General features: G+C 54.8%; 1 protein-coding gene across 1 annotated transcript; it reads left to right on the top strand.

The window, feature by feature from the left end:
• The first annotated feature begins 1,848 nt into the window (after positions 1–1,848).
• Positions 1,849–20,487, top strand: SF3A1 (splicing factor 3a subunit 1). Its single transcript, XM_044674235.1, has 16 exons — positions 1,849–1,995; positions 5,874–5,992; positions 7,857–8,064; positions 9,635–9,892; positions 11,158–11,232; positions 13,148–13,298; positions 13,487–13,680; positions 14,635–14,752; positions 14,860–15,045; positions 15,544–15,665; positions 15,746–15,988; positions 16,524–16,731; positions 18,162–18,316; positions 19,376–19,477; positions 19,572–19,643; positions 19,772–20,487. The coding sequence occupies exons 1-16, from the start codon at positions 1,933–1,935 to the stop codon at positions 19,871–19,873; spliced, it is 2,376 nt and encodes a 791-aa protein (XP_044530170.1). The 5' UTR covers positions 1,849–1,932; the 3' UTR covers positions 19,874–20,487.
• The last annotated feature ends 2,597 nt before the right edge of the window (positions 20,488–23,084 follow it).

Genomic DNA, 23,084 nt, shown 5'->3' with positions numbered 1-23,084 from the left:
GATTTTTGTGTAGTCTGCCCCACTCCACCCCCCCCCCCCGAATATACACTTCTAGAGGGTAGGAATTGCTTTTTGGCTTGCATTTGTATCCCCAGCACTTAGCACACTGCCTGGTACATGGTAAGTCTTTAACGAATGCTTGCTGGCAGTTAGATGGCCTAGTGGACTACAGCCAGGCTTAGGGACAAGAGGTCTTGGGTTCAAATCTGGTCTCAGACAGTTCCAAGCTGTGTGACCCTGGGCAAGTCACTTAATCCCTATTGCCTACCCTTACCACTCTTCTGCCTTAGAATCAATATTTAGTATTGATTCTAAAATGAAAGGTAAAGGTTTAAAAATAAATAATCACAGAGTTGGGATCCCAAAAAACAGACAATAAGACCCTATGGTTTAATGGATAGGAGCCTAGACTTGATTCCAATCCCAGAGCCATGTGACCCAGAGCACTGACCTCTCTGGACCTCAGGTTTCCTTCTAGGACTACTCAGGGATTTTAACCTAGGATCTGTGAACTTCTTTTTTAACTAGTTATTAACTGAATCTCAATATAATTGCAATATATTATTGGCATATACCAGGAGTTCAATAAATGCTTGCGAGCTGACAAACTCTACTTGGTTTCTTTCGTAATCCTATTTTATTTGATGCATTTGAGAAAGTGTCATTCTGAGGAGTCCATAGGCTTCATCTCACTGTCAAAGGACTCCATGACCCCAACTGGTTCTGAGAGCTGCTCCACCCAGAGATGGGGGCTGATCTGGTGGAGGGTTTTCCTGGGAATTCCTCCTGCTGACAGAATCAGAGACCTGCCCAGCTTCACAGAGCCAACTAGAAGCAAAACGGAGACTGGAGCCCAAACTGGGGACTTAAGGCCAGCCTTTCTCTGAAAGCTGAAAAGGGGCCAGAGAGAAGGATTTAAAAGAGCCCAGCAGAATCGCCTGTCATTTCATATTTTGGTTTTCCTTGATAGAGCTAAACTAGCTTACTCATGGCCTCATCTTTACTCCTGTATCCCTACCTGTAGCTTGGTGCCTGGCACATAGGAGACTCTTAGTATAGGCTGGCTGGGGAGGGAGGGGGGCGGCTGATATGGGAGGAGGCCTGAGGGGTACAGCTTGAGGGCCTCCCAGAAAGGCAGAGAGGCTTAGATGGGAAGGTGAGGAGGCAGGGTCTGAGGTGGAAGGAGGTTCCCACGGGGAGGACAAGGGAGACTTTTGTTGGGAAGGGCTCCCTCCAGGAGAGTGGGCTCCCGAGGTAGATTTCGAGGGGTGGGGGACTTCTCCAGTTGGGCAGGGCTTTGAACGGGACGGGCTTCCTAAAGGAGGGCAGGTGTTCCCGGGGATAGGAACAAACGCGGGAGGGGGCTCCTCCAAGAGCTTCAGATGGGAGGGGCCCCCATGATGAGGGCGGGGGCTCCCTGAGGTGGCGGGGTTGGGCTAGATTTCTGGATGTGGGAGAGGTGGTGTTCTCCTCGAGGAGGGCGGGTCTCCCAGGGGTAAAGGGCTGGCGTGAGTGTAGGGGAAGGGGGGTGGGCTGGAGATTCTGGGACAGGAAGTGGAGACTGGGGACCCCGGGCCACCACTCCGAGCTCACCCGCCTCCGGCAGTGCCGCTGCAGCTCTTGGAACTGTCCCCGCAGTTCCCGCCCCTGGAGCCGAGGCCTGGGCTCCTTGGATCCACTGCAGTTCCCAGCCGAGTGCCTGAAACCTCCCGCCCGGCTTTCTCCATGGCAACGGTGTCTCCACGTCCGCTTGCGCGCGGGGGAGGGAGCCCGCCGGAAAGGGAGGGGCGGAACAGGAAACGCGTCACCCCGCCTCCCCGAAGGCGGTCTGACGCTCGGTCGCCGCCATCTTGTGAATGCCCGTCTCGGCCCTGACGCAGTGTGGTCCGTGCTTAGATCGCCGTTAGAGTCGTATCTCCCAGCGCCGCAGACATGCCGGCAGGACCGGTGCAGGCGGTGCCCCCGCCGCCGCCAGTCGCCACGGAACCCAAGCAGGTAGGCGGTCGGCGGGCGGGAAGCTCCTTGTGTCGCCTTGGGCCCTATCAGCTGATAGGAGGAAAGGGGAGGGGAGAAGAGCGGGAGACTTTGGAGCCGCTGTGGCAGGGAGGGAAAAGGACTACAGGTCCCAGGAGGCATCGCGCTCCTAGGCCACGCCGCATAGCAACCTGGGAGCCGGGTGAGGACGCTCTAGGCTAGGGGAGAACCTGCCGCTCTGTTGCACGGCGTGGATCCCTGCTGTGGCCGCTATGTTCGCCGCTCCTGCCCGAGTCTCTGGAGAGCGCTTACAGGAGTGTTTGGACCGACCGACCCAGTGCTTGCTCTCCTGGCTAGGCGCGCAGTGGAGCGATTGTGGCTCCTCGTACATGCGCCATTTTTAAAGCGTCGCTTTCTTAATATGACTTATCCCCTCCTCCATCCTGCATTGGACAGACCCTTCCCCATAAGTCTGGCCATTTTCTGCTGGCCTTGTTCAACCCCATCCCCGTGGAAGCTTCTTGAGGGCAGACACTTTGTTTTTTTTCCTTCTGGCCCCGCTACTTGGCCCAGAACACACAGGAAATGTTTTTTGAATTGAATTACAGTTCTTTGGTCAAACACTGACAAAGCTTGTTGACGAGGTCTAAAGTGTGCCAATTACTTCCACTTCTCTAACCCTCGGCTCACCATCCCGCTGGAGGAAATTCTGTTTCCCCCAGGAGTCCCCTGGAATCCAGCTTAGTCATTGCAGGGTTCCGAATTCTGCCGCTTAGTGTTGTTTTCATATCGTGACGGTGCTTTGTGTCTTTGCCCTGGTGGCTGGAAGGGCTGGCAGATCCAGACTGTGTCTGCTTAGCTAGCGTGGTGCCCTCCATCAACCAGCAGGCGCTGGATAGTCCGGGCAAGAAGGCTTGGGAATGCCTCTTGGGAGGATAACATTACGCATCAAAACAAAGAAACACTTGGTCTCTTGGGCTAAGGGGATGAAAGGAGAAGGAAGACTTGCTTTGGGGCTTGTTTGTTTGTTTGGGGAGGGTTTATGTTTTTTTAAATTGCCTTAAAATTTTTTTTTGGTTACATTTTGAGTTCCAGGCTGTCTACCTCCCCTCCCAACCCTGCACTAGAGAGAGCCAGCATTCGACACAGATAAATACCTGGAACTATGGATATGTTTCTCTATGTCAGTTCTTTCTCTGGAGGTAGATAGCATCTTCCTGAGAAGGAAGACTTTACAGAGGCCTCTCATGCTTCTCTGGGACCCCTTTCTCCTTCAGCCCTCCCCCTTCTTATCTTTGCTGACTGGACCTCCTCTGTCTGAAATGGACTCCCCTGTTCACCCTCTCTTCCTTGGCAGCTGGCTCTGCCTCCCCTCACCTGTCAGCTTTACACAGACTTATCCTTGTAAATGAGAAGCTCCTTTTACATAAACTTTGTATCACCCCATGGCACGACCACCATAAATGTTTCATAAATTATGATGGGGGGGGGCACCTCAGGTTTTAAGAGGATCCTAATGAGATAGTCTCTCCCCCCATACAACTTTTCCAGTAATACTCCAGTAATGATCAGTTAGGAGAACACCCTTCTGTTTCTCATCCCTAAGCCAGACTTTGGGGGTGGGGGCTCTTTGCTCTCTCATTTGCTCACACAAGAGTTTCCCATGATCAGAGCTGTAAAGATTTGTCCTAAGTCTGTGTGATCCTGGACAAGTCACTTACCCTCCATTACTTAACCCTTACTGACTGCTTTTCTGCCTTGAACCAATACACAGTATTGTAAAGGTAAAGGTAAAGGCTTAAAAAAAATTTCTCCTAAGGTACAAGGAAAAGTTCAGAAATAGCCCACAGCTATGTCCTTAGGTATCAGCCTCTCATTCAGCATTAAGCTCCCCCAGCCAATCTGAACAGCTTGGGTCCCTCATCTCTTAAGTGACACCTTTGTCTCCACTGGCTCCTTGCTGAGAAGGTCTTCTCTGCCACCTCTTCACCTGTTGAATTCTTTCTGTTCAATTCAAAAGTCACCCCCTGCTTGACATCCTCACCCACCACCACAGGATGATTCCCACTCACTAGTGACCCCTAACCAGGAAACAGAAAAGGGCATCTGAGAATGGGGTCCTGGAGCAAGGCCAGGGAGGTGGGAAGAAGGAAGCAAAAGGGATCAGTCCAGATGTTTCATCCCCTTTCCTTAAGGTCTGTTGTTTGGTGACATGATCTCATTCTAGCTAGACAGCTTCTGAGCACTCTGCCCTCAGAAAGTCAACCTTCCCCAAAAAGAAGGGTTTACCAGGGGGGGAAAGACACACAGTTCTGGTTTAAAAAAAAAAAAAAAAAGTACCACCAGCAGGGCATTGGCAAGTTTGAAGGAGGTGGAGACATTTTTACCTGCTGGGTCAGAGAAGACCAAAGGAATTCCAACAAAGAAAGATTGAGGAGAGGGGAGTTGTTGGGTAGGAAAGGTGGGAGCCATATCTGCTAAGGCATAGACATGAGAAAGAGCAAGAGATGGAGAATAGTGTGTCTAGGACAGAGGAAGGGCAGAGGTTTCTGGTGATGAGAGAAAGGAGATTTTTGTTATTGTGTATTCCTTTTTCTGCTCCATTATACCAAGGGGCTAAGTGTATTAATAATAATGTTCCCCTTGATTCCCTGTAATTCCCCTTTAGCATATCTCCAGGGTAAATGTGGGGATATAGGGTTTGTTCCCTCTCTTCGTTGACCTATAGGACTGGGGGAGGAGGAGCTAGGATACTGAGAAGTCTGGGAAGAGAGGGCTGCTGTTATGTGTAGATGTTATAAAAATGTTAAACAAGCCACTCAGTGCTTTAACCCCTCTAATGGAGCACATTTAAGCTTTTTACCTATTTTTGCTTGATGTTACTTTTTTCTCTTCCCTAATAAGAGCTTTGTTTTGATGCTATTGAATCTTAGTTATTTTAAAGGAAAAAGGGGCTTTTGTACTCTATGTAAGCCAGAAGAACAAGAAGAAATATTTATTAAGCACCTGTAATATATCAGGCATTTTGCTCAGTGTTGGCGGTAGCAATGAGCCCTGTAGATTTGGAATTAATGTCTCTTAGAGGAAAACCTTGTGGAATGGTGTGGTATCCGGAACAGAGGGTGAGGGAACATCCCAGAAGCATTAGATAATGTGGCAACAGGCTGGTATCTATGGGAGATCTGCTAGAATGTGGAAGGGACTGGAAACCAGGCCCCAAGGCTGAATTAGAATGGAGCTGTGGGGCTAGAGAAGAAAAGACCAGGAGGGGGTATGAGTACTTGAAGGATTGTCCCATGGAAGATGGCTTAGCTTTACTCTGCTTGGCCCAGGTGGCCTAACTGGGAGCATTGGGTTGAAGGTGGGGAGCAGAGAAACAGGTTTAGGTTCAGTGTCAGGAATAACTTCCTAGTAAGAACTTTCCAAGAGTGGGAGGGAGAGGTGGCCTTAAGAGGCAGAGCCTTGGAGAAGGAATTCTGGTTCAGAAGCCTCAAGAGAGTCCTTTCAGCTCTGACAGTCTAAGATCAAACCAGCCTTATCCCAACCAGCTGGGCCCCAGCCCTGGGGTTAGCCTCTCCCCTTAAGACAGTGATGGGCAAACAAACTACAGGCCAGCGGGGAGAGATGTGGCCCCCTGAAATGTTCTGTCTTCCCCCATACACACATTATTCCTAATCTGATGAATACAACTAGTAGGGTACAATACAATGAAACTTTGAAAGAGTTGCCTTAGAAACAGACTGACAGATGAGCATTTCCTTTCCTTTGGCCCCTCTTTAAAAAGTTTGCCCATAGCTGTCTTAGGAGATGCGCTTCTTTAGCCTAGAAGCCTGCAGGCAGTTCATCCCGTCGTCAGCTATGGATCCTTCCTTGCTCATCCTTCTTTACTATCCTTGCAGCCCTCAGAAGAAGAAGCTTCCAAGGAAGATTCGACCCCTTCCAAGCCAGTTGTGGGAATCATCTACCCGCCTCCTGAGGTTAGGAATATTGTCGACAAGACCGCCAGCTTTGTGGCCAGGTAGGTCATGGTGCCCACAGGCCATTCAGGAGCCCCAGGGAGCCACATCTGCAGCCTTTGTGCTCCTGGAGAGCTCTGCCCTAAGTCCCTTACAGCACTGCAGGGATCCCTGTCATGGGGTTGTCTCAAAAGGAGGGGAGAAGCAGATCTCAGGCTTCCTGAGGCTGCTCTTCAGGTAGCAGGATGGGGACAGCCTAGTGATCAGGTCTGGGAGCACAAGTTGAGGAGCAGGAGGTGGCCTTTTCACTGACTTAAAAACAAAGTGGTTTCCCCTTTATATGAGGACTGGATCCCATAGTAGATCTGAGAAGGTTTTCTGAAAGCCCGAGGGGCTGTGGGACCCAAGAAGGCTGGGAATCCCTGCGGCCTCTTGGAGTGGGCTCATCGTCACCCTGCTGCTACGGGGTGGCCTTTCCTGACTCTGGACCCAGAGCTCTTTGTATTATACTACACCAATTAGAACCTCGGGCATTTTGACCCCAGGACTAGTACTGCCTCCCCATGTTCATTAAAGTCATTCTGACTCTTCTCCTTCCAACACCGAGCCCAGGCGTTGACCTGGCGTGGCTACACTGGAAGGGTCCCCAGCCTCTTCTGGAGAGCTGCTCATTTATAGTTCCCTGAAGCCTTGACACCTTCCCCTGGGAAGTATAGCAAGAGGGTGCTCCTGCCATTTCTTCTCCCTCCTTTTCCCTCTCTCTTTCTCCCCGTTTGTCACCTTCACCTCACCTATCTGATGACCTGGCAGATCGTCACCATCAGTCCCAGAATCAGAGCCTGAACAATCTCTGAACTGAGGTAGAATCCAGACATGAGCTGCCTGTATGGTCAAACTTGGATGAAAGGATCCGAGAGCCTTAGCCTTTCCATCACTTCATCAGAAACTGTCCCATTTTCCTTTAGACATTCCCCAAACATTCGAGTACCTCCACTTGTCCTTGCCCTGATTCAGGAGACTGTGCTCTGGAAGGGACAACGGCCTGGGATCATATCAGAGCTGGCAGGGACCCGGAAAATCTTCTAGCCCTGAGGCTCCTCCTCTTGGGCACATCTGGGCCCCCTCAGGACTCCTTGGCACAATCCTGTTATCCTGTTTGTGAATGTACAAAATTAAGTACGGAAGAGTATAACGTAAAATAGAGTTATCAGGATTGAACAACAAATGACTTCGCAGATCCTTGGTTCAAAGCCAAAGTTCAACCAGCCTGCTTCATTTAACAGAGAAGGAAGCATGTGTGAATGAATGTCTTTGAAGGCGGTGCTCACTCAGAGAGCGAGCCACAGAACACCAGAGCTTCTCTTTAGGAGTCTTTCTCCTGCCTCTTGTGCCTCTTGTCGCTCAGCCCAAATATGAGCAGCTGGGCCCATGGTAGAGTCACAGAGAAAGGCCAGAGTTGGATTTAGAGGCCTGGGAGCTCTCCCCCAGTTTTCGACTGATCACCAGCCCCAGCCTCCCCTGTAAAGGTAAAGGTATTACCTGATCTCAGGGCTAGAAGGGACCCCACCTCCCATCTGGGGATAGCACCCCCCCCCATTTTATAGATGAGGACTCAGAGGCCCAGAGAAATGACAAAAGGAATGTAGGAGGGAAGGAAGTAGCTTATTGTTATTATTGTTATATAGCACTCACTCTGTGCTGGGCCTTGTACTAAGTACTTTACAACTACTATTTCATTTGACCCTCACAACAACTCCAGGAGCCCCAATCAGCAGAGCCAGGGCTGTGCTGCTTCCTGAGGGGAACTCAGACTTAACTCCACCTCAGGGGCAGGAAGTTTATGAGGATTACCGAGTGAGGAGTTTCCAAGCGGAGCATTGAAAGGCAAAAGACTGCTCTGGTGCTAACTTCTTTCCTCTCTTCCAGAAATGGTCCTGAATTTGAAGCTCGAATCCGACAGAATGAAATCAACAATCCCAAATTCAACTTCCTCAACCCTAATGACCCGTACCATGCCTACTACCGGCACAAAGTTAGTGAATTCAAGGAAGGGAAGGCACAGGAGCCCTCGGCTGCCATCCCCAAGGTCATGCAGCAGCAGCAGCAGGCCTCCCAGCAGCAGCTGCCCCAGAAGGTACGGTCTGGCTCCCACCCACTCTCAACCCCCTGGACCCTCATGCTAAGCAGGAAGGGAACCACCTGCTGGGCCTGTGTCCCCAAAGAGACTGCCCTGTTCACAGACCCCTCTCCTTTGCCAAGCCCTCCCTTCTCCTTCACGGCCTTCCAGGCATCCTCCACTCCAGTTGGCCCTTTTTGTCGCGCAGAACCAGAAAGGAGGGGCCCCTTCATAGGAAGGGGCATGGATAGGTAGGGAGCCATCCACACACCCTTTCAGGAAGAGGGCAGCCCCTCAGGCCAGTGCCCCTGGAAGTCCTCCTAAAGCTTCTCCCTAAGTACAAGACAGCGGGTGTGTTCTCTTTCCCAAACATTTCTTAAGCATCTGCTGTGTAACTCAGCTGGGCTCCGTGCTCACAAGGAGACGTGTCAGAAAGATCTGCCCACTGGCTGCTTCCAGGGATGAAGGCAGGACATTGGCACCACTGTCCAGACCCCACCCAGACAGGGGCACGAGCTTGCCTAAGCTCAGGTCAGGCTTGGCACTCTGCCCTCTTCTGGAAGACTCGTAAGGCGTGACTCCCTGTCTGTGTGGGCAGTCCGAGCAGCCCTGTTTTTGCCCACACCTGGAGACGTGGGTTCTAGTGGGGCAGGGACCGAGTTACCTCCCTTGGGAGGAAGGGAGTAGGAGAGGGGGGCCAGCAATAAGTGAAAACTGGGTGGTAGAACTGGGGCACAGGAAGGGAGGGCTTCCCTGGCTCTGTTCCTGCTGGGTGTGTGGGCCACCTGTTAGGATTTGGGCTGGGGCTGGAGGGATTTCAGCTCCTTCTAGCCCCTGCTGCCATGACACTGTCTTTCCTCAAGCCTTCTCTCTTGGCCAGGCTTCTGGGCACTAAGCTACTCATTACACGCACTCACGGGCTCATTTTGCTTAGACTGTTTAGTGAAGTTACTGTTCGCTTTTCTAATCCATGTCCTCTGAGTCCCCTGCCAGGAGAGAGTGCGAATCCAGTGTGAATTCCACTTGTCATGCTCTCAGCTTGGCCAGCTCTGTGCTGTCACTGATCAAACCATGGGCAGCCCAGCCTTCCCTAAGGTGGCTCCCTTGAGCCCTGAGATGGGAGAGTCATTGGGAATGCTTCCATTGGGTTAGAAGCAGCACCACAAGGAAGGAGGAAGGGAGGGTCACATCCTACAACCTAAGTGACTCTGGAGAGACTCTTCTTAGCCTCAGCTTCTCTCTGACACACGAGACATTTGGGGCCATCAGCTTCACCATGAGCAAGTATTTCCTGAACACTACTGGGGCAAATCCCACATTGCTGGGAACTCCATTCCATCCACAGCACGTCCTAGATAAATGCAAGCTACGTGCCTGGGAGAGAGGAGTGATTTCAGGGTGGATGAGGGGCCGGGGGCCAGGAAAAGCCCTGACATTCGCAGCCCCTTTGACGTCCCCATTCTGTATCCCACCTTTTCCATGTGTCCAACCCTGCCCTTGTGTGGGGCGGGTGGTAAAAATGTTCCACCACCGTGCCAGGCAGTGAGGGACCAGCTGTAGCATGCTCTCCCCCCTCCTCTCTGTGCAGGTCCAAGCCCAGGTGATCCAGGAGACCATCGTGCCCAAGGAGCCCCCTCCAGAGTTTGAGTTCATTGCCGATCCCCCCTCCATCTCGGCCTTTGACCTGGATGTGGTGAAGCTGACCGCTCAGTTTGTGGCCCGCAATGGGCGCCAGTTCCTGACCCAGCTGATGCAGAAGGAGCAGAGGAACTACCAGTTTGACTTCCTGCGCCCCCAGCACAGTCTCTTCAACTACTTCACCAAGCTGGTGGAACAGTATACCAAGGTGCCCACTCAGCCAGGCAGGGGTGGCGGGGAGAACCCCAGCACAGTGGGAGGAGGGAGAGGGGTGTCAGTCAGCCATTCAGCAAGCCTGGATCCAGGGCCTCCCTCTTGTGCAGCTGACCCTGGGCTAGGGGCAGAGACAAATAGGAAGCCACTCCTTCCCTCCATGATGCCCTAGTGTAGCCCAAGGGAAAAGACACATGGCCTTGGACAAGAGAAACACAAGCTAGTAGTCTTGGGAGGGACAGGGAGATGCCCTGGTGGGGAGGATCCCTTTGCTGGTGCATCCCTGGATTACAGCTGAGGGATCCTGAGAGGAGGACGGAGGGTTTTCCAGCCATACACAGGTCAGTCAGTGCAGAAAACAGTGTCTTGTGAGAGGCCAGCTTGGCTGCCCTAAGGAATGTGGGAAGGGAGGGAAGGAGGGATGGAAATCCATCTAGAATGAGGCTAAAAGGGAGCGGGGGTGGGGGAGTGGGGCGCTTGCGAGGGCTTTACCCACCACACGGAGGAGCTCGGGTCTTATGGAACTAACTTGGAGCAGAGAATGACTGCTGCTGCAGGAAAGACTGCTGAAGTGGAGAACTGGGGGGCTGAGGCTCCCCAAAACGGAATAGAGAGGGTGAACAGGAAGCACATGTAAGGAGGGAATGTGTCGAGATGGGAACCAGCAGCACTGGAGGACAGGAGTGTAACTAGGGGTGCCCAGGGAGGTCAGAGGCAACTAATCAAGAGCCTGGAGGCCAAGCTATCTGAGGTGGGAGGCAGGGGAACCACAGAGGTGAGAAAAGGATGAATAAAATCCAGACTCTAATGAAGTCAGGGCCCCTGGGGCAGCCCCACCACTGACCAACCCTTACTTAGCCAGCCTGTGGGCTTAATGACAGAAGACCCGAGGTCTAGACCTAGCTCTGCTAGGCAGCTCACCTTTCTGAAACCCAATTTCCTCATCTGTAAATGGGGATAATTGCCCATCTCTGAGGGACCAAGTGAGACATTATACGTAATGTTCTTTGTGATTACAGAGACAGGCTGTTTACTCTTACACCCAAACAAAAGGCCAGCCAGTCCTGACTCCCCTCTGAATAGCCCTGACTCAGTGATTCAGTTTCTGTCCGGACATCTCCCAGGAGGAGGGACCACCACCATCTGATTGATCAGTTTGTGCTTGCTAACCCAGCCAGCCCCCTGCCTCCAGCCCTCATCTCTGGAAAGTAATGGCATGTTAATGATTGTTAATGATTGTGTGAACTTTCTGTGTTTCAGATCCTGATTCCACCAAAAGGCTTATTTACGAAACTCAAGAAAGAGGCAGAAAACCCCAGAGAAGTTTTGGATCAGGTGAGTTAGAAATGATTCCACAAAGAAATCACTGGTGGGCTTCATTACTGTAGGCTGGATCCCCTTCTGCAGCGCCCTTCTCATTTTGTTCAGGAGCAGGGAAAGGACCTGTCTTTGACAATGTTCTCTGGCCAGGCTTCCCCGACTGGAAAGTCTGGGACTTGCCTGGCTAACCTCTAACGCCCGTGCCAGCTCTCAGGCCCATTTCGTTTTACACTCAGACCTTCGGTCTTAGAATCAGTACTAAGGAAGTTTCCTAGCCCATGGCGCTCTTCTGCCCTGGAACTGATACTTAGTCTCCAGCCTAAAACAGAAGGTAAGGGTGTGGGGAAAGTGCAAAGCCAGAACAGTCCGTCCTCCAGGAGCTTCCATGCCAAAGGTTTGAGGGAGGTGTAAGAGTTCAATTTGGACGCTGGTCCTTAGTTTGCATAAAGTTTATTAAGTTACTTGGATAGAGATAGAGGGAAAAAGCCTATTCTGGCTAGCCTCGTGGGTGGTCTCAGTCTGGCCACCGCAGCAGCTCCCCCAGCGCCTCGCCTGAGATAGAGAACACTTCCGGGATCGTTGCTTTTATTCCTTCTTTTACATCTGGATCAAGTTCAGAATCGTATCTGGGATCAGGCACATAGGCCAAAGTCCCATGACCCATGCTCGGTGACTGTAGGAGCGCAGGGACACGATCCTGGGAGAGGGTTCCCTTCACACGGTCCCCCCTTTGATTCTTTGGGAGGCCCACATGTTAAGTCTCTTCATTTGGGTTTTCTAGGAGATTAACATGTTAGATCTCCCCAATGAATCATTCCACCTATGTAGTCTATACCTCTAAAGATTCTCTTACTAGAGGTATATAAAACTCTGCACTTCACAAAGGGGGAATTACAACACTGGGGATAAGAGTTCCGGAAAGAAAGAAAACAAAAAGCAATTGATAGGCGCATTGAAGAATGCCAATTGGGGGCACGCCCCTTTGGCATAGATTCGACCCCCTTCAGTTCATTATATCCCAAAGTTCACTCTGGATCTTTTGATACAGTGTGTGGTTTCTGTAGGCATCTTTATGGCATCTTCCCCTTTGGAGCCGCTCAGTCTACTCCCCTTTGCCCCATGCCAGCCCTTCACATGTTTAGAGACTGTTCTCATCACGTTTGCATCGAGAGATTCAGAGATCCTCATAAAGTTTCCAGATTATCACCGCCCTGAGCACTCTTATTGAGAGACACACAGAGGGATCGTGCTCGCGCTCTCTCCCCTCTCTCTCTCTCTCTCTCTCTCTCTCTCTCTCTCTCTCTGTCTCTCTCTTCTCTTCTCTTCTCTTCTCTTCTCTTCTCTTCTCTTCTCTTCTCTTCTCTCTCTCTGTCTCTCTCTCTCTGTCTCTGTCTCTCTCTCTCTCTCTCTCTCTCTCTCTCTCTCTCTCTCTCTTTCTCTATCTCACACACACTTATGCACACCCGTGCCCCCAGAGGGGGACCCTCCCTATTTCTGCCCCATGGACCCTCTCAGTTCAGAGGTCAGAGGTCATAGGCAGGCCCTTAGGAGATTTATCTCTTTGGAAGCTTCCCAGAAGCACTTGGGGAGAAGGAAGATCACCTGGCCGCTGCTTTATTTAGCCCCCAAAGAGAGCATTTGGTTTCTGGAGCTGTCAGGCTGGCACCTCTCACAGGCTCTAAATTCTCTGAATTCTCTCACCTCCTGGAGAATTTCACTGCATCCTGCAAATTCTATTTGTAGACTCAGACTTGTGAGATGTCATCAAACAGCTGTCTCCGCTGTGGCCCGAGGCTCTCCAGCCTGCGCCTCCCTTTGTGGGTAGCTGATGGTTCTGGGCCTTCACTAATGTCTGAGGCTTCTCTCTGGGCCCAGCTGCCACTGGTGTCCACTTTACATCCCGGTCATCCTGCCTCTTGTCTCCCTCCAGGTGTGTTACCGTGTGGAGTGGGCAAAGTTCCAGGAAAGAGAGAGGAAGAAGGAGGAGGAGGAGAAAGAGAAGGAGCGGGTGGCCTATGCACAGATTGACTGGCACGACTTTGTGGTGGTGGAGACGGTGGACTTCCAGCCCAATGAACAAGGTGGGCCCAGGGTATGGATGGAGTCTCAAACGGGGGCAGGAATGGGGCCTGTCTGCCCTCTGCCTGCCCCATTTGTTCAGGCACAGTAGATGCCCCTCCCTCCTTTCCTCTTCCACCTTGGCCCCAGAGGCCAAACCATGTAAGACCACAATTCTGAGGAATGAGTGCTGATGGCTTCCTTCCCCCAGGGAACTTCCCACCGCCTACCACGCCAGAAGAGCTGGGCGCCCGAATCCTGATCCAGGAGCGTTATGAGAAGTTTGGGGAGAGTGAGGAAGTGGAGATGGAGGTGGAGTCAGATGATGAGGACGAGAAGCAGGAGAAGACCGAGGAACCCCCGTCCCAGCTGGACCAGGACACCCAAGTGCAGGATATGGACGAGGTGACCCCCGGGGCAGGGGGGACCAGGCCTAGGGCCCTTGTACAAATTTAGTCATGAATAGTGGGTGTGCTGGTGTTTTCCATTGAAATCCAATCCAAGGCTTGAGGCAGTAGATGGAAATCAAGGCCTGGAAACGAGGTCCTAGGTTCAAATCTGGCTTCAGATGCTTCCTAGATGTGTGACTGTGGGCAAGTCACTGAACCCCCATTGCCTAGCCCTTACTGCTCTTCTGCCTTGAAACCCATATTTAGTATTGAGTCTGAGCCCAAGATAAGGATTTAAAAAGAAAAAGAGAAATCCAGGGCTTGGACTTTGGCCCCAACAGGACAAGCATCTCTGCCCATAGCTCTGTAAGGATGTTTAGAACTCTGGAGGCCTTTCCCCCCACCCCCCCCACCTGTCCTCACCCCCTCTCTGCTGGAGATGGGGGCCCTTCTCCCGCAGCACTGTTGGGTTTAGTCTCTTCTGGCCCAGGGGCTTGCTTTTGTGAGTCTCCTCAGAGCTTTCCCATGGCAGCTTTTCCTCTTCTTGGCCCTCTTGTACACTGAGCTGCCCAGCAGAAAGAATGTGTGTGCCGCCAGAAGAGAATAGGCCCCTCTATCTGTGGGAATTGACTTTCTCTCTGCCTCCCAGCCCCCGAGCTCAGTGTGAGAAGCCCCATTGAAGCCTGCCCAGTGCCAGCTGCTGGAAATGCCCACAAGAACGTTTGCACCACGAGCCCCGCTGTTCTCATTCACTCAGTGAGAAAGCTGCTTGGCCCGGCGCCCACTGGCCTCTGCCCGAGGAAGGAGGCTCAGCCCTTGGAAGCTTCTTGAGCCAGGGCCTCACACTGCCCCAGGGAGCGGCCAGGGCCACAGGAGAGGTCAGCTGGTGACCCCAGCTTGGCCTTGGCCCTGGCGAGCAGGCCAGATTTTCTGGGGGGAATGTGGATTGTAAAGCATCTTTGTTATCTAGGGTTCTGACGATGAAGAGGAGAGCCAGAAAGTTCCCCCTCCTCCAGAGACGCCCATGCCTCCACCACTGCCACCCACCCCCGATCAGGTCATCGTCCGCAAAGACTATGACCCTAAAGGTATGGCTGCTCTGGCTGTGCCTGTTGGCCGGCCCTGGGCCCCATGGGTTTCAGGAATTTGGGGGATTCCTTGCCTGAGAAGCTTTACCTTGTACCTTTCTTTATAGCTTCGAAGCCCCTGCCCCCAGCCCCAGCTCCAGATGAGTATCTCGTGTCCCCCATCACCGGGGAGAAGATCCCAGCCAGCAAGATGCAGGAACACATGCGCATCGGCCTGCTGGACCCGCGCTGGCTGGAGCAGCGGGATCGCTCTATCCGCGAGAAGCAGAGCGACGACGAGGTCTATGCCCCAGGTGAGGCCTCCCCAGAGGCACCGGGGGGCCTCCGTGAGCCCCTCCCTGTCCAAAGCCCCTACGTTTCTGCTGGGTATGACGAGCATTCGCTGTAGGGTTGGGTTTATGGAAGCTTGCGAAGAAGGCTCCTTGGCTAGAGAAAAATTCATCCAGGTGAAACAGGGTTATTGTTTCAGCTCTAATCTAGCCGGGCAGCTAGCCAGGAAGCCCTGGGTCCATGTCCCACCTAGGTGACCCTGAGCTTAATCTTTGCCTTCCTCGGTATTCTTACCTGCAAAATGGGAATCATAGCACCCACCTCTCAGGCTTGTTGTGATAAGATGAATTCTTTGTCAAGAGCTTTGCAAACCTCAAAGCCCATCTGAACGGGAGCTGTTAGTGTGCCTGGCCATGTGTGGGCAGCTGGGCTGGACCAGCCTGTTGGGGGAGCCCTGGGGCCACGGTCCTGGCCGTGCAGCGAGGTGGCCTTTAGAAGTCCTCTCCTCCTCTGTGTCCCAGGGCTGGATATCGAGAGCAGCCTGAAGCAGCTGGCTGAGCGGCGTACCGACATCTTTGGTGTAGAGGAGACGGCCATCGGCAAGAAGATCGGCGAGGAGGAGATCCAGAAGCCCGAGGAGAAGGTGAGGCTGGTGCCCGTGGGCCTTGCCTGCCCTCCCCAGGCTGGCGCTCCCACACCTCACCACACCGTTGCCTTTTCTAGGTGACCTGGGATGGCCACTCTGGCAGCATGGCCCGGACCCAGCAGGCAGCCCAGGCCAACATCACTCTCCAGGAGCAGATCGAAGCCATCCACAAGGCCAAGGGGCTGGTGCCAGAAGACGACAGCAAGGAGAAGATCGGCCCCAGCAAGCCCAACGAGATCCCACAGCCGCCCCCTCCCTCCTCGGCCCCCAACATCCCCACCTCGGCCCCGCCCATCACGTCCGTGCCCCGGCCGCCCTCGGTAAGCCCCAGCGAGGAACCGAGAGCCCGACACCCCAGCTAGTGAGAAGTAGATCTCGTGACCCTAAATCCAGTGTGCTTCCCACCAGCCCGTGCTCCCCCTTTTACCCAAAGCACCCCTTTCCTGTGAGGGAGCTCACAGAGAAGAGGTAACAAGTTTGGGGGCCTGGCCCCGTGGTGACAGAACCTGACCGGGCAGCCCCAGGGTGCCTTGGGGGACCTCCCAGAGGAACCCAAACACAGAAGGAGAAAGGAAGTGTCCTGAGCAGAAAGGGCTGGAGGAGCCCAATGGGCTGTAGAGTTCTGGCCAGGGTCTAGTTTCTTCAAAGGGAGGCTGGTGGCTTAGGGTCAGACCACTCAGCTTCCCAGAAGTGTCTGCCTCGAGGCTTGACTCTTCCGAGGCGGCCCGGCTTGCCGGGGGCCTTAAGTGGGGTGGGAGGGCCTTCCAGCTTCCGGAGACACAAATGTTTCCTTCAGAGTCTGGGAGTGTGGAGTCAGCTGGGTATAAGTGTTCTCTGACCCCTCTTGTCTTCCAGATGCCACCTCCGGTCCGAACCACAGTTGTCTCTGCCGTGCCCGTCATGCCACGGCCTCCCATGGCCTCAGTGGTCCGCCTGCCTCCTGGCTCCGTGATCGCCCCTATGCCTCCCATCATCCATGCTCCGCGCATCAATGTGGTGCCCATGCCACCCTCTGCTCCACCCATCATGGCACCACGTCCACCTCCCATGATTGTGCCAACAGGTCAGTGCCTCCTTGGCTTCAACCACTTCTCTGGGCAAGTGGGGAAACACGCTCAGAGTTCGGGTCAGTGCAAGAACTTAGGACAGTCAGAACATGAGAGTTCTTCCACTGGAGGCAGGATGACAGCTTGTCCAGGCCATGCTTTGCTTTGAGGGGAGAAACAAATGTCTGTTTCTCCACGACCTCCCGCACAGAGAATCAGATGGGCCTCGTGTCCTGGGTGGACATCAGCATCACAGGCCTAGAGCTAGAAAGGCCCTTTGAAGTCATCTCACTTCCCAGATGAGAACAGTCATCCCACTAAACCCAAGTGTCCAGTTGGGAGCCTTTGACCCTGGGGGTTCTGGCTGCTGCCATTGGCAGCCCTCTGGGCTGCATCAGGAGGACTGACGCTTCTGGAAAAGGCAGAAGGTTTTCCTATTGGTGGATGGACTATCTCTGGGACTCCCTCTCCATGGCCACCCCTGTTCAAACAGAAGCCCCTTTGAGGGCAGGGACTGTCTTTGCTCTTGCCCAGTGTCCTAGGGCTTAGGCCAGTGCCTTGCATGGTTGTAATAAGGGCTTAAGAAATGGCTTTTCCTTCATTTTCCCTGAGTGCAGGCCTAACCCTAGGACATAGCAGGTACATTTTCCATTTGAACATTTGAGTGTAAGCTGTCATTTGCACACTCCCCTCTCCTCTTCTTCCTCCTCCTCTCTCCATCCCCTTCAGGGATTGCCCCCACCCATTCCCGTCAGTAAGCCTGGCCTGGCAGCCCCTCTCCCCTTTGGCCCCCAGATCCTTTTAGGACAAGGTACTTAAAGCGTGTCATGTTTAAACTCTGATCTCAGTCAGTCAGTAAACTTTTGTCAAGCACTGACTGAAGGAGAAGGAAAGATGGGCTGTGCCCCCGCAGAGCATACAGTCTAACGGGGAAGGCAGCTCCCAAAAGGAAGCGTAAAAAGCCCAGGGGCAGGGGAATGCCCAGAGGAGTGTTGCCAGGAGGGAAACGAAGGCTGCCTGGCCTGGTGCCCTAAAGCCACTGGAGATTGGCAGCCTCCTGGGGAGAAGGGATTGATCCCATCCACATCTGTGCCAGCTTACACGTGTCTGTTTTATTTCATTTTATCTGTGTGAGCCCATTCGACATAGTGGGAAGACTCTGTTGTTGCCCTTTTGGCTCCAGAAGACTCTTGTCCAGTGCACTTGCGGCCCGAGGCCGTAGTCTTCATCTCTTACTAGGGCCCCAGGACCTACAGGATGGGGGCAGGAGACGGAAGCCTTAGGCTAGGGAGGCCCCAAAGCAAGCTGTGGATCCAGGGCACATGCCCTAAGTGTATTCTGGCTCGTGCAGTGTCCAGGTTTCCCAGGGCTGGGAGCTGGGCAGCGCGTGGGTAGCTCCCCTGGGAAGACCCTGGCTGAGCGGCCACTTGTGTCTTTCTGCCTCCAGCGTTTGTACCAGCCCCTCCTGTGGCTCCGGTCCCAGCACCCACCCCGATGCCTCCCGTCCACCCCCCGCCGCCCATGGAGGATGAGCCTGCTTCTAAGAAGCTGAAAACAGAAGACAGCCTCATGCCGGAGGAAGAGTTTCTCCGGAGGAACAAGGCATGTAGTAACCTGGACAGCTTCCAATCACGTCCAGGCCTCTGGTCTGTGAAGAGTGTTTATTATCTTAGAGTAAGCCAGGAGAAGAGGCCTGCAGGCCTCCCGGTGACGGGGCTGCCCTGGCGCCGCCGCCTCCTGCTGGCATCCTTTAATAAGCTCCGTGTGGCCCCCACTGGGAGAGCTCTCGGGTCTTTACACCAAACACGGAGGGATAAAGAGCAGGAGAGCGCACGAGGCCTCTGCCCTGGGAGCCTCCGCCGCCTTGCTCGTGCCTGGACTTGGGGCTAAGCTGCCGGGGGGCAAACGGGCTTCCCCAGGCCAGGGGCCAGCCTATGTAGACCCTGGGATTCGGTTCTTGGATCTGTTCACAGAGGGGCAAAAGCCTGTCTGAGCCAGTGGGTTCAGATCGCGTCCATGCCTTCCCCGGGCCAGCCCACCCTTAGCAAGAAAAATGGGGTAGAAAGGGCAAAGGTACCCACCGAGAGAGGGCAGACCCCAGGCCGGGGCCTGGCAGAGCTCCTAGCTGAATGGGCAGGCAGTAGGGTGGGGATGGCCCCATTTCACAAAAGACAGACCCGAAGACCAGAGAAGTGACAGGACTGGCTCCGCGTCCCACAGGGGGTCTCCTGACCCCTCCAGGCTAGTGGTAAGGGTCTGATGAGGGGGGCTGGGTGGTGCAGTGGACAGAGCAGTTCAGTGTTCAGGTCTGGTCTCAGACACTTACTGGCTGTGTGACGCTCGGCAAGGCCCCTCTCCCTTTCTGCCCCGGTTTCCTCATCTGGAGAAGGAAACGGCGACCCACTCCAGTATCTCTGCCAAGAAAACCCAAATGGAGAGTCAGGCACAATTGAAAACCAACACAACAGCCAAAAAAGTGCTCCCCAGACCTCCCCGGGCTGTAGCCATGGGAGCGGTTGCTGTTGTCGTAGTAATAGTAATGCCGGGCGGGGGTCAGCCCTCGCCTTCCCAACCCTAATTATCCCCAGCCGGGGAGAAGGCTACGGAATGGCCGGCTTTGTTTGCGTCTCAGGGAGTAACCGGCAGTTCTGTTGGTCCCAGGGTCCAGTCACCATCAAGGTCCAGGTCCCAAACATGCAGGACAAGACTGAATGGAAGCTGAACGGGCAGGTGCTGGTCTTCACCCTCCCGCTGCCAGACCAGGTACGGGCCTGCTCGGGGCCTGCTCCGCCGCAGGGAGGGAGGGTCCCCGGGCGCTGGTCACCGGGTCACCTCTGCCCGCCTCTGTCCTCTCTAGGTCTCCGTCATCAAGGTTAAGATCCACGAGGCCACCGGCATGCCTGCTGGCAAACAGAAGCTGCAGTACGAGGTGAGCCGCTGCCTCCTGCCCCTCCCCCAGGCCCCAAGCGCTTGGGCAGGCTGAGCGGGGTGGGGGACCATGGGCAGGTTTGGGGGGCAGACATGTCAAGGAGCTCAGACGGGCTGCATGTCTTTCAGGGCATCTTCATCAAAGACTCCAACTCCCTGGCGTACTACAACATGGCGAATGGTGCCGTGATCCACCTGGCACTCAAGGAAAGAGGCGGGAGGAAGAAATAGGGGCGGCCAGTCCTGCTTCCGCATCCTTTCCCTGCCCTTCTCCCTTTCCGTGCCCCAGACAAGACCCCTGGGCTGCCTCCCTCTGGAACTGAGGACCCTCGGCTTCCCCACTGAGCTGCTCTGGGCTGTCTGATGTCCTGGGCCGTTCATTTGTGCTGTTCTGGTTCTGGGAGGAGACGCTTGGGTCTTGTGGGTCCCGTGTTCCCAGACTAGTTAGAAAAGGTCGCCCGAGTCGCCCTGTTCGATTGGGCGCTGCCAAGAGGCACTTGCCTGGCAGTCCTCTGTTGTTGCTGTGGCCAGAAGGCCCTGTGAACCTTGTCCCTGGTTGTCCAGTCACCCTCTGGATCCTGTCACGAAGCGGACATCACGGCACGGCCCCTCGGGCCCCCACGCCCTTCCTCTGGCCCTCTGGGCGGCCTGGCGTGGGGTGGAAGTCGCCCAGGACAGTTTTCCATTCTTCAGTTACAAAAGTTACTTGTTCACTTAATTCTGATTAAACTCTTGCCTCGGTCAAAACTTTTCAGTCTTGGATGCTTTGGCTTCTGGAAGTGAAGTTTTCCCCAAATCCATCAGTAGTGCTACCCTGGTTTTGAAAATAAACGAGTTAAACCGGCCTCTGGTGTCATTCTTTCCAGTTGGGGCTCTTGGCAACCTGCTCGATGATCAACCACCTGCCGTTCCGTTGGCCCCGTCTTCCACGGGTCCTGGGACACCCTCCGCCCCGACCAGTCTAGGTCGTTTGGGTTTGAAATCTGGCATCTTCCGTGCTTGGGGAACGCGGGCAGATCAGTTCCCTTTTCTGCTCAGGCTGGGGAGGAAGCTGGGCTGGATGCCTTCTCCCCATGGAGCCGTGTCCTGAGGAGCCCTCAGGCCGGGAGGAAGAGGGGCCCAGGCTCTGGGCCCGAGTCTTTGGCTGGATGGTGGCAGCTGCGCCCTCCAGCGCTGAGCCTTCTTCCATGTTTGCTGTTCCCCAAACCGCATCCAGGCCCAAAAATCAGGACGGATGGAGTGGAAGGGCCGGCTTGTGTTCTGGCTCCGTCGCCTGTCCGTTCTGTGGCCGGGAGCCTCTCCCAAGCCTCACCTCAACTAATCAGGCGTCAGCCAGCAGACTGATGGGTCCAGAGGCAGAAGGCATCCAAGGCGTTACTGAGAACCCCCCACCCCACTTTACCAGCAAGGAAATGGGTCCATTGGGGTTAAAGTGGTTTGTCCAAGATAGTCATCGAGGGGTAGCCAGGACTCCCACTTAGCACAGCCTCCTGGAGAGGTCAGCGAGCCTCACATGATCCACTGTGTGCGGTCAGGGCTTGGAGACCAGGGCAGCTGTCCCGGGCCTCACAGAACTTGATAGTGCGCCAGAAGCGGGAGGCTGCCTCGTTGGGGAGGCCCAGCCTCGGCCCCAGAGTCCTCTCCTGAAGAGGAAACGCTCTTTCCTCTCTGTTCATCGTGGTTGGTCGTGATTCGGAAAAACACGCCAAGAGAAAAAGGCTTCCTCCACCGCCCCCGAGGTCCAAGCTGGAGAGCCCCCGCCCTGGTGGCGCGAGCCCCACGGCCCGTGTGCCAGCCATAGCTCCGCTGGGCAGCTCCTCGGGTCCCGGGTCCTAACTGCCAGCCAATTCACGCAGCAGAACTGAGGAAGGGGCTGCTCCAGAGGCAAAGCTGGAACAACTGGAACTTCCTCCCTGGCCTGCGGGAGGAAGCCGAGCGCCGGGAGACTTCAGCAAACCCACGAGGCAGGAAGGCAGGAGGGCCACGAGAGGCGGGTCAGCCCAGGGACTCTGCATGGAAGAAACGGGCATCCGAGGGCAGCAGTGAAGAGGAAGGAATTTTAACAGGCCCCGAGACTCGGGGGGCATCCGGACTGCTGGGTGTGAGGGAGACGCGCCATGAGGCCAGTGAAGACGTGGGACGCCACGTGGGCAGCGGCTTTGGGGGAAGTGGCCCCACGCTGGCACACAAGAGACATCCTGGCAGCTCCCGGGAGGCCAGAGACGGAGGACTAATCTCACGAGCTCTCCCGATATTCCTTGGCTCCGGAGCTTACGTCAGGGTACCCGAGAGCCCGTGTGGTCGGGATCCGTCGCTCAGATTATCTCCAAGCGAATTCTGCCTTCCAGGCGGTGCCGGACCCCCTTCTGCAGGAAGCGAAGCAGAGCCTGGGCCCTTTGGCTCCTGGCACCCCCGTGCTGGGCTCCCGGGGCCCCCTGGAAGCTGTTGGGGGTGCCGCAGAGTCCTTCCATCGTGTGTTGGCTCCAGGGCAGAAGAGTGGTGGGGCAAGGCAAAGGGGTCAAGTGACTTGCCCAGGGTCACCCAGCTAGGAAGGGTCTGAGGCCAGATTGGAACCCAGGACCTCCCATCCGTGGGCACTGAACCGCTGGGCTGCCCCCAAAGACCTCCTGTCCTAGAGGAGAAAACAAAGGGACGGAGATAAGCATCGACGGGAACCGGATGGGTCTCAGCATTGACCAGACTCATTTTCCCCCTCCGTAAAATGGGGATGATCCTGCCTGGAAACAGCCTCCCAGGCTTCTTAGAAGCCCTTACGTGCGCCTGAGGGCTTTGCACACCCCCAGGAGCCCTCTAAACGTGGGCTCCGAAGGCCACTCATTCCTCCGGCAGGAGGCGGGGAGATGGAGACCAGGGGAGAGGCGAGAAGGGCCTGGAGCGGAGGGAGCCCGTGGGACCTGCTCAGGCTGCTCTTGGGTTAATGGAGTCACAGGTCCTGGATTCAAATCCCACCTTTGTTACTACCCCTATGACCTGGGACAAGCCATTTCCCCTCAGTGGGCCTCAGTTTCCTCATCTGTAAAATGAAGAGCTGGACAGGACGTCCTCTGAACCCTACAGAAGATAAGCCGAGAGCCCGGTGCCCTCCCAGCCTCAGTTTTTCCATCTGTGAAAAGGAGAGCCATTGGGACCGCGAGCTCAGAGACGAAGGACTCTGTGAACTCCAGGCAGAGCGGCCTTCCCTGGAGCCCGGAGAGGGCGAAGGGGGCACAGCCGGCTGCTCACTGCCCGAGAGGGAAGAGGCAAGAATGCGGCCTCACAGAGCGCCTGTGAATGGCCCCTTTGAGAGGCCCCTCTGGGGCCCGCCTGGCTCAGCCCAACCAACACTGCCCGACAGAGCTCGAGCTGGGGGTCCTGGGAGAGGGGGTCAGGCTGGGGGGGGCTTAGGATGGAGGGTCAGAGCTGGGGAGGCCTTATTTGGGGG

Source organism: Gracilinanus agilis, chromosome 1 (assembly GCF_016433145.1).
Source record: "Gracilinanus agilis isolate LMUSP501 chromosome 1, AgileGrace, whole genome shotgun sequence".
NCBI lineage: Eukaryota > Metazoa > Chordata > Mammalia > Didelphimorphia > Didelphidae > Gracilinanus > Gracilinanus agilis.
The sequence above is the reverse complement of the archived record's forward strand: the minus strand, read 5'-3'. Positions and strand labels throughout refer to the sequence as shown.